Source organism: Solanum dulcamara, chromosome 12 (genome assembly GCF_947179165.1).
Source record: "Solanum dulcamara chromosome 12, daSolDulc1.2, whole genome shotgun sequence".
In the NCBI taxonomy this organism is placed as follows: domain Eukaryota; kingdom Viridiplantae; phylum Streptophyta; class Magnoliopsida; order Solanales; family Solanaceae; genus Solanum; species Solanum dulcamara.
Genome location: NC_077248.1, coordinates 14,898,902 through 14,910,330, shown reverse-complemented (window position 1 = coordinate 14,910,330; position 11,429 = coordinate 14,898,902). Strand labels below are relative to the sequence as shown.

Genomic DNA, 11,429 nt, shown 5'->3' with positions numbered 1-11,429 from the left:
TAACCATTTTCAACAAATCTTTACTAGAGAAGAGAAGTATATTCAACAACAGGACCTTCAGTGTATTACTCCTATGGTTACTATGGTTACTGATCAGCAGAATGAGGCCCTCCAAGCCATACCTTCTATGGAAGAGCTGAAAACTGTGGTGTTTGCCATGAATCCCAACTCAGCAGCTGGTCCTGATGGGATGAATGGCAAATTCTTCCAAGTATGCTAGGACATCATCAAAGAAGACCTCCTTAGTGTAGTCATTTCCTTCTTCTATGGTCAGACTATGCCTAAGTATTTCTCTCATGCCTGTTTAGTTCTTTTCCCTAAGGTACACCACCCCACCAAAATCTCTGAATTTAGGCCCATAAGTTTGAGTAATTTCACCAACAAAATCATTTCCAAACTCCTTTGTCATAGACTTGCACCTATTCTTCCTAATCTTATCTCTCTTAACCAATCTGGCTTTGTTAAGAATAGGAGCATATCTGAGAATATCATGTTGGCCCAGGAAATCATCCACCAGATCAAAAAGCCTAACATAGGGGTCAATGTTATGATCAAGCTTGACATGGCCAAAGCTTATGATAGGGTATCATGGTCCTACACCTGCCTGGTTCTAAGAAGAATGGGATTTGGTGAAAGATTTATTGACATGGCTTGGAGAATCATGTCAGACAATTGGTACTCTGTTATAGTTAATGGATCCAGGCATGGTTTCTTTCATTCTACAAGAGGTCTCAAGCAGGGTGATCCTCTATCCCCAGCCTTATTCATCCTTGGAGCTGAAGTTCTCTCTAGGCTCATAAACAATCTTCATCACCACCCTCAGTTTCATGGTTTCTTCATGGCTCAAAAGGGCCCTTAAATCAACCACCTTAGCTTTGCTAATGATATCATTATCTTTGCCTCTGGAAGGAAGCAGACCTTGACTCTCATCATGGAGACCTTAGATGCTTATGAAAAGGTATCTGGACAATTGATCAACAAACAAAAGAGTCACTTTATGGTTCCATCCAATGCCTTCAAGGCTAATGTCTTAAGAATCAAGAGGATCACTAGATTTAGCCAAAAGAGTAGTCCCATAACCTACTTGGGGTGTCCTATTTACATTGGAAAGCAAAGAATTATCTATTACTCTAATCTTATTGCAAAGGTTGTTAACAGGATCACTGGTTGGCATGCAAAAATATTGAGCTATAGGGAAAGAGCTATTCTTGTGAAGCATGTTATTCAATCCATGCCAATACACTTATTATCAGCCAGCACCCCTCCCTCTACCATCATCAAGCAGATCCAAAGCATCACTGCTAACTTCTTCTGGGGGTGGAAAAATGATAAAAGAAAGTATCACTGGTCCTCATGGAAGAATCTTAGCTATCCTTGTGATGAAGGGGGTATAGGAGTTAGACAAATCAATGATGTTGCTAAATCCTTTCAGTACAAGCAGTGGTGGACCCTCAGAACTAAGAACACTTTGTGGGGAGAGTTTCTTAAGGCCAAATACTGTCAGAGGGCCAACATCATCTCTAAAAAATAGCATACTGGTCAGTCCCTAACTTGGAAGCATCTGATGAACAATAAGCAAAACATTGAGCCTCACATTCAGTGGCAAATCAAGTCTGGCTCTTGCCTTTTCTGGTGGGACAATTGGCTAGGTGTTGGCCACTTAGCACACTTTTCTGCTAATAGCTGTAGGCTTAACAACACCCAAGTTTCAGCTTTCCTAACCAATGGCCAATGGAATGTGGATCTCATCATCCAAGAAGCCCCTCCTCAATTTGTCCCTAACATTTTAGCAACTCAGTTCAGCTACCACCCCCTCCATCAGGACCTGCCTTGCTGGATTCCTAGTGCCAATGGGGAGTTCAGTTGCTCCTCTACATGGGAGATCATCAAAGATAAGAGGAAAAAGACTATGCTGAACTCATGTACTTGGCACAAGTGTATTCCTTTCAAATGCTCTTTCTTGGTCTGGAGAGCCATTAGAGGGAAATTACCTACCAATGAGAAGCTGATCAGCTTTGGAAGAGCTCCCTCTCAATGCTATTGTTGTTATAAACCTAGCCAGGATACCATTAATCACACCTTTGTTGCAGGAGCCTTTGCTCATAATGTATGGAGATTATTTTCCGACTCTTTGGGCATTAATACTGATTACACTCCCCTTAGAAACCTGTTAATAAGATGGTGGACTTCAAAGCATAAGAATGAGGCCCACAAACTCATTCTCCATGTAACTCCTATCTTCATTTGTTGGAATCTATGGAAGAATAGATATGCTTCCAAATATGGTGAGAAGCAGTCTAATCTCACTAGAGTCAAGTTCTCCATTATCAAAGACACCTACAACCTTCTCACCAAAGCTTTTCCTTATATGGTCTGGCCTAATAACTGGAAGGACCTGGTCCTTTTGGTTGAGCAATGCTTTCATGATACCAAAGTAACCCCTACATGTTGGCTTAAACCAGTTGCTCTCAAGGTGAAGCTTAACACTGATGGCAGTTCCCTTGGCAACCCTAGAAACATTGGTGGAGGGGGCCTCCTTAGGAATGCTCATGGTGATCTCATTTTTGCCTATGCAACCCCCCTGGGTGTAGGAACTAACAATCAAGTAGAGATCAAGGCTGCCATCTTTGGTCTCTCTTGGTGCCTTCATCTTGGTTACTCACAGGTAAACTTGGAGGTGGATTCTTAGCTTCTTAACAAGTGGATGCAACAAGAAGCAAAACACCCTTGGCCCATCAAGGAGCAGCTGAACAGCTTAAAGAACATCATCAGCCAATTCCAAGATTTCAGCTGCAACCCCATCTTCAGAGAAGCCAACTACACAGTTGATTCCTTGTCTAAACATAGCCATAAATGCACTTCTCCTGAACTCTTCTTCACCAAGCAAGACCTACCTAAAGAAGCCAGAGCTCATATGGAAATGGACAAACTAGGCATGGCTAACTTCAGGAGAAGAAGAACCAAGAGGATCAAGAAGCCACCCTGACTTCTCCCCTGCAGTACTTCCTAGTGCACTAACTTATTCTTCAACCTGAATGTATCTACTTCATAGTTATATTGTCTTTGAAGAATTCATAGTTAGGGCCACTATAAAAGGGAGAGTCTCCCTTAGTTCTTGCTCCTCTAGTCTCATAAACTCTAATCTTGCATCTAGAATTAGAATAAGCTCCCCTCCCTTTGTTTTCTGCCCTGCATGTATAATCACAGAGCTGCAGCCCCTCCCCTCTATTGGTTGTTGCATCTTGTGTAGGAACATCAGAGACCTGCAAAAACCAACCACCAGTCCCTCATCATCTTCTTTTTACAAAGAGCTTGCAGAACTGCAGTATAAATCAGCATGCCTCTCTATTGCAGGATACTACAGCTTGCACAAGCATGATATACTAGACAACTGTAACACTTTTAAGCACTCTTGGAGCAACTTTATTGTTTATTTGTTTCTTGTTAAGTTGTTATGTGAAGGCACACTAAAGAAAGGCAACATCTCTTTGAAGTTGAAGCCTCCTTTAGACTTCCTACAATGCAAACAAGTATCAAAGAAACCATCTAGAGCTCCATTACATTTCTTGCTGGCTACTTCAATCACTGCAACACTAGAGTGCACCAACCTGGAAGCTCTCAAGATTATGCACATTGCTGAGCCTCTTATAACATTGCTACTCAAGCAGCTGCCAATAAACTCCAGATCTTCAGCCTTAGTGCCTCATTGTGCAGGGTTGTTGTTTATTTTATTGTAGGTGCAGGGATTACAAAGTGCATGGTTGCACTTGGATGGGCAGCCAACAATTCATCCATTCCAGCTACCAAGCTACAACACCTGAAGCAGCCCTCCTGCATCCAAGCTACTTGGAGCTATTTACTTGCTTATTTGTTTGTGTGCAGGCACATAAGCACCCTCCAAGGTGCAAAGCACCATCAGTTGAACCTTCAAGCAGCAGTTCAAGCCACAGCTGCATCACATACAAGCTGCAACTTACAACAATTCAACCCCACATCATCCTCAACAATAACTCCAGCTACGGCCTGCTACAACTCTATATCTTTTTCCCTTTTTTCATCCTCCTTAGCTCTTATAATCATGATCTTGATGTTGATACATCCTTCTATTTGGACTTACTTGGTACGACAAGACTAAAAAGGGCAAAGATGAAAAGAATTTTCTCACCCCATGCGACATAGAAGTTTTGTATACTTGTTTTTCTTCAATTTAGCTATGTATGATACGTAGCGTAGTTGAATAGGACTAGTGTAGGTTACTTTTTTTTTTCTCATGAAAGGGAAGAGTCTCCCTCATTTATTCTTTCTTAGTCGACTTGTACCGGGAGGAGTCCTCCCATAGGTTTATTGCTTTCTAGTTTCTAGATAGTCCTTTTGTATTTGGGGATGAGTTAGCTGACCTTAGTAGGTTAGCCGACTTATGAACCAACCTAGGAGCGGAGGTAAGGTTTATGTCCCCCTCCTTGTATTTTTCTATTTGTTATTTATGATAAGGCTTGGGAATGATGCTCAACCCCTGACTGTGCATGAGAGGTGGGAGCCTCGTGTATGGTCTGTTTCCATAAAAAAAATGTTCTCATATTAACATCATCATCTAGTGTTATTGGAAAAAACATCAAACTCATCTTATTACCTCTTCATCAATCATTATACTTCAAAACATTATTTACATCTCATCAAACACATCTTGCTCAAAACATCATTTACTCAAATTCATTTAAATTCAATTCTTTTGCTCTTTCAAAACTCAATAAAATACGTATATGGTATTAATTCAAATCACTCTTTTTGTCAATAAATATTAAAAGCCAACATCTTTACTAAAAACACGTATAAAAATATTCATGAACATCAAATCAATTAGGATTCATGGAAAAGTATCCATGAACAATAAGTCATTAATATGAGAGATAAAAATAATAATAATCTCAATGCATAAATATATCTAACTCAATAGAAGAAGAATTAATTTATTTAGAATTTAAGATTTGAGTAAAACTCAACTATAACTCAATTACGATGAATTTAAATATTGGACTCATGGACGAACTCAATCCAATGATATGAATAGTCTTACATACGTAGAATTTGAAACTTTACTACGAATTGAAAAACTCAATGACCATTCTTGAACCCCTAGCCTTTTCTATTCGCCGGAGCGTTTTGTGTACTACTCGGAGTATAAGAATCATCGGAATGTATTTATACACTACTAAAAACTAAAACAATATTTGAGAATGAGTAAAGAAGTGTATAGAGAGAAGAGTTGCTGGAGAAAGCTTGATGAATAAAATAAGAAAATAAGGTGGGTATTTATAGATGTGAAGGAGAGACCTAACAATAAATAAAAAATAATTACAAAGGATGATTTTGAAAATTCAATGGAGGATTATGATCTCATGGATGATGTCAAACGGAGGAATATTGATGTCATGGGTGATATCAAATGGATCTACATCTTTCCATGATTGGTGAGTTGAACCTTCTTTTAACGAAATATCCTTTTTCAGAACTGCGTTTGAAAAAATAACTTTCTAATTAGGATTTAGTGTCTACATATGAATTGTACATCTATAAGAATACTTTTATGTCATTTAATAATCAACCAATTTGGAGCATTCTACCGTGAGATATGATTTTTCTTCTACAAACACTCCATTTCGTTATAATATCATGTCTTAAAAAAATTAATTTATTTGACATACATATCCTCTGAATATTAAGAAATGATCTGTATAAAAGTTGTAGGCAATGCAATTAGGGTAATTCATAAATTTGAATCACCTAATTTGAACTATTCTATGAAAAATTATGCCCAAAATACAGAAGCGATATCATTTTCATCGAGAATTGAAACACCACATACAAGTTTTAGGGGGTGTTACAGAAACTTGGTAACACTTGAACCTTCGGTCCTTTCATATTAATTATTACATGGGATGGCATGATCAATTATAATTGTGTCCGCTCCTCTATCACCACATATATAATTAGTATACACAATCACATCATATTATAGCAACACTCGAACTTTCAGTCCTTAACTTGAATTAGTTTACTTAATGGGCATGATTAATTAAATTTACAACAATCAATTGGTTCTCTCAAAGAACCATAACACATACTTGGCCCTCTCATGGATTTCACACCCAAAGTATTAGTATGTCGATGTGACACATGATTCAATAGTTAGTGTGTCGACGTGACCTCTAATCCAAATATGTAGCGGCATGGTACTCGATATAACATGTACCGGTATGACACCCGATTCAATATATACCGGTGTGGTACCCGATTCAATATGTTTCTGTATGATACCCGATCTAATATGTACTGGTGTGGTACCCGATCCAAATGTGCTCCCGAGTGTACATGTATAACAGAGAAAAAAAGGATTAGTGAGACGATTCAACTTTATATGATATTGAATAAGAGTACATGTAGACAAGCACCACAAAAATAACAATTTTGAATACGAAAGAAATATGAAAGCATCGGGAGGATGCATTTTTTGCAATTAAACCACTCAAAGAAGTTAACCCATACTACATGTCTTTTAAACCTAGAACAAACTCAAATCCCGTCATATTTAATCCACAAATAAACTAAATGAAAACTTAAACCAGAATACTTCATATTTATACATGCTAACTGCTTTTAGTTAAATCCAAAAAGAAATAAAGTTTACGCACATTAACTAACAAAAAGGGACAGAATTTACAAAAGGAAAGTTTACACTAACAAAAGGGGACAGAACATAGATTTATACTTGCCTATCTGCAATCATTTTTCTTATTTTTACATTTTTCAAAAGAAACCATATTTAACAGAACAGGAAAGAAACTAAAAAGGAAAAAACTTACGCTTACACATGCAGAACAGAGATAAGGAATAGAACCATGGAACACACCTAGAATCGTTGGTTTATTTGCATTTTATTAGAGAAAAATGCTTAATCTATATAATACTTTAACTAAGCAATCTACATTAAGAACACATAGTCTGAACTAAAATTTCTTATCATAGCAACTCGGAATGGAGAAGGAAAATCACTAAATAGATTGGTTTCCTGCAGATATATAGTCTTGACATGAAATCATTCTTCAAGTCCATGACGTCGAAAATAAAAAGGGAACAACAGTTTCACATTCGAACACAAAATACAAACATATTTTTTTTAACAGACACTTTTGTTACAGCAAAGCTAAGCAGGATTCATCCTCAGCTCATAATAAGTACCTTAAAACATTCATAGTGCTTTTACAGCAGAGATAAAACAGAGGAGAAAGGGGGAGAAAATCACCTGTTGTGGGGCAGCAAACTGGAGTTCTCTTGACCACGAATCTACTCTCGAACTCGGCCTACTTCGAACTTGAACACTCACAAGAATACAAAGGCAACAAAGAGATGGAAAAGGTAGATAATTTTTTAGAGTAGTAAAGGGTGTTTCAAGTAGTTTGGTTATGTATTATAACTGAAAATCGATTCCAAAATAAAAATATCCAAAATAAATGCAAAAGGGTAGTATTTATAAAGTCTAAATCAGGTTCATGATGGATTTTTGGGGCGGGATTTTGATTTTGAAATCAAGTCAAAGACTCCAAACAACGTAACCATGGCAGAAAACTTTTCAAATATGATTCTAATGACCAAAAACAGTGATATCTCGAATGAAGTGTGAGGAATTGATACATTTTAACACAAGAATAGAAGATCTCCTGCAAGCACGAGATGGGGGAAATGAACTTTACTTGAAAATAGTCGGGCAAGTTCTAATTTTGTAAGGGATGAAGGTCAAAGTTTGTCAAAAAATGGAGATGAAACCAAAGCAATTCTCCGGCCAAAACAGAGAGAGAGATGTGGATGTTGAAAATTTTAGGATATTTTAGGGTTAAAGGATATGTAGAACAATTTAGATAACATTAAATGAGGTTAAAATAGATAGTTTCAAATATTTTGAATTAACCGGTCAATAGGGAAAAGATACATGGCGAGGCATGTGTTAGTCATAAGAGATATGTGGGGAATGTGTGTTAGGCATGTATTATGGGGTGTTGGCATCTTATGTGGCGTTGACGTGGATGTTTGCGTGACAATGATGTAAAGGAGGGAGTGTCATGGATTCGGCTTCTTATTGGGCCAAAATTGGATGAATTAAAAGACCAACAAATTCAAAATTTGGGCCAATAAAATTTTATTTCTTATATTTCTTTGGGCTTCTAAATCGAGATGATTTTAATAAAATACATATTAATACATACCTATGTAATTGAATTATATGTAAAATTACAACTATTAATACTTAAATAAAGTTACATGACATCATAAAAATTAAGCGATAATACTTATAAAAATATAAAAATACTTTCTTAGATACAACAAATATGACATCTTTTTTTGCAAAATGATTATTAATGGAATAAGATAAAGATATAACATATAATAATGTTGATAATTTTGTTTTTAAAAATAAGGACAAGTATAATAGATAATACACTCTTAAGTTTTTAAAATCATTACACATATAAAGAAAATAATTTGAAAGAAAGTTGGGACAAAATTTGATGTCAACAACTATCCCTCTTTGATCGAAAATAATGAAAGAGTTTTCGGGGAAAAAAAGTTGACTTAGTAACCTAATTTTGTCCCCACTGGCAGAATAAAAAAGAGTTGTGGCCGAACTTTTATTTCCAAGTTGCCTACATATCTCAGGTTGCATAAGAATCAGGTCGCGTGTAGTTCTAAATGGGTTATGAAACCTTTGGATAAGGAAACACAACTAACATGAAAACCTTAAAAATGTTGTCCCAGTGTCGAATTATTAGGACACTGGATGTTGTTACTTAAGAGGCATATATCAAAAATATGAGATAACTTAATCATCGAGTAGTCGATATGAGGAATATTTTAGAGTAGAGCCGAGTGAAGTTCGAAGTAAATCCTTGACCTATTTTGGGTGTTTATTAACCTTCCCAATAATTTGCTCTAATTTACTACTTAGAAATAGTTTCACATTTTGCTAAGACTTCTGCAAAACTTAAACTTGATAAGACAATTAGTAAATAAATATTGAATATAAAGAAATGTACAATAAACTCATGAAAATGACACCTTTTGGATGTGAATATATGAAAATGCGGCCTTGCAAGCCGAATGATTTAATGAGATCAAATCTTAAATAAAGCTTATGAAAATGGGGTTTAAGGTCGATGATTCATGAGAATTGTGCTTTTCAGCAAAAATTAATGGAATGAGGCCTTACACCAAATAATTTATGAAGATGAGGCTTTTAACCAAATGATTTATAAAGATGAGATCTTTAAGTAAATTATTTGCAAAAAATACGCTTCTCAAGCCAATGAAAATGATGTCTTTGAGATAATGCATTCTAGAAAGCATTTGTGCATTATATTTGAAATTATTTTTGCAATTATCAAAAAGCAATTGTGTAATATATTTAAAGTATTTGTGCAATGTGTTAGAAAGCAATCGGAAGCCATGTGGACTGCATTTTAAAATATTTAAAAGTATTGTGCAGTGCATTTGAATATGTTTGAGAGCATTTATGCAATGCATTTGAATATATTGGAAAGCATTTGCACAAAGCATTTAAAAACATTTGAAAGCATTTATGCAATGTGTTTAAAAATATTTGAAAGCAGTTGTGCAGTACATTTGAAAATATTTAAAAGCATTTGTGAAATGTATTTAAAAATATTTATGTAGAGCTATTGAATATCATATGTAGTGCATTTGAAAGAATTTGTGCACCAATATATTTGAAACTTTTGCAAGGCTTCCCTTATAAGTTTTTCAAAATATAAATTTATAAGTAATTCAAACTGTTCAATGTATGGTCCTTTTGAGGCTGTGAACATTTTTGACTTCTTGACTTCCGCTAATTTTGACAAGCCTGCATTCAAAGAAAAATTATAAATTTTTGGGGGAGGTTGATTCGCTTTGACTTTGAAGCTTTGGCTATTCATACTTCTTTCTTCTAACTTTGTTTGGACTTGCAATCTCCATCCATTTTATATATTGGCTAATAAATAATAAAAACATATTTGATTGAAAAACTAAGATAAATTATATGTAGCGACCTATTTCCGTCACTAGAAATTGGCCAATGGGAAGGATTTTGGGTTAGAAAACTTCGGATAGTAACTTCAAAAAAATTTAACCTAGGTCAGAGGTGGACGAATTCTAAGTTAGATGAAGTCTAGGGAAATCATGTGAATGATGGGAGATCAAATCTCTGATTTCATTGGATAGGCTGATATCTAGGATGATACGGAGTATTTACGGCTTCGCAGAATCGCATTTGGGTGAGTAAAACTCTCAAAATTGGATTTGGCATGAAGGGTATGTTTTAATAAACCTTGGGAAGGGGATGTGTTGTGAAATGGGGGCTTGAATCTCAAACTTCGATCTCTCTGTTTTCATGCAACTCGCCAGAGTGGAATTTCTCCCGCCATAGTGGGATGAGTCCTTCTAGAGCGGGACAATCATGACTTAAGTCGTCACAAACTTGAGAAATGGTCTTTTTCTGCAAAAGTTTCTAAGACTTTAAGAGGTGACCTAAGGAGAATTTTATTAATTTTCCATGGATTTTCGTGCTTAAGGTAAGGATTTTACTCCCTAAATTCATACTTTGAATCCTAGAACCTAGACAGTATGGTTGATAATCATTGGGGGAGGATTTGAACTAAAAACTAATAGTGGAAAATAGCCCTAGGGTGGGGTTGGGATCATGGGTTAGGCCTAGGATGTGAATGGTGTTATATTTCATGATAGTGAGGGCATTATGTTGATCCTTTATATGTATTTACTATTGTTTAGACCAAAAATGAGAAGAACGAACCTGGAAAGGGAAAGCTCTTGCATTATAAGGTTGTTGAAGTGTGAATTTGAGAAGGTGATGGTCTAGTTTTCCGTATGTGTTTCATATACTTGTTAAATTGCTTCATGATATGCATGTGTATATAAATAGGGAAACATGCTAGATTATGTGTGAAATGATCATTTGCTAACCTATTTTTGTGATAAACCTATTCTTGGTGATATAAATACTATAAATACTGAATGTATTTGTGATTGTGGTATACTTGGATCAGGTATCACGTTCTGACATATATTTGGATCTAGTGTGATATTTTAACACGACATATTTGGATCAGATGTCGCATTCCGATACATATTTAGATTAGGTGTCATATTCCAACATAAATTTAATTATTTGTAGGACCTTTGAGAGGACCCTTATGTGAAGTAATAGCATGTGGAAGATATTGAATTGTGAATTCTCTGAATGTGGTTGAACTTGATGTTAGTTGGCTTATTCTGTATATGTATATGCCTATTGTGTGTGATTTACTTGTCTATGATCTGCTTACAGGTTAACCGCGTGCTCCCACCATTATTTTTGTGTACTA

The 11,429-nt window shown here is 35.8% G+C and overlaps 1 protein-coding gene across 1 annotated transcript; it reads left to right on the top strand.

The window, feature by feature from the left end:
* The first annotated feature begins 1,564 nt into the window (after positions 1-1,564).
* LOC129875623 (uncharacterized) lies at positions 1,565-2,689 on the top strand. Its single transcript, XM_055950913.1, has 2 exons — positions 1,565-2,169; positions 2,269-2,689. Exons 1-2 carry the CDS (start codon positions 1,565-1,567, stop codon positions 2,687-2,689), a joined length of 1,026 nt encoding a protein of 341 aa, XP_055806888.1.
* The last annotated feature ends 8,740 nt before the right edge of the window (positions 2,690-11,429 follow it).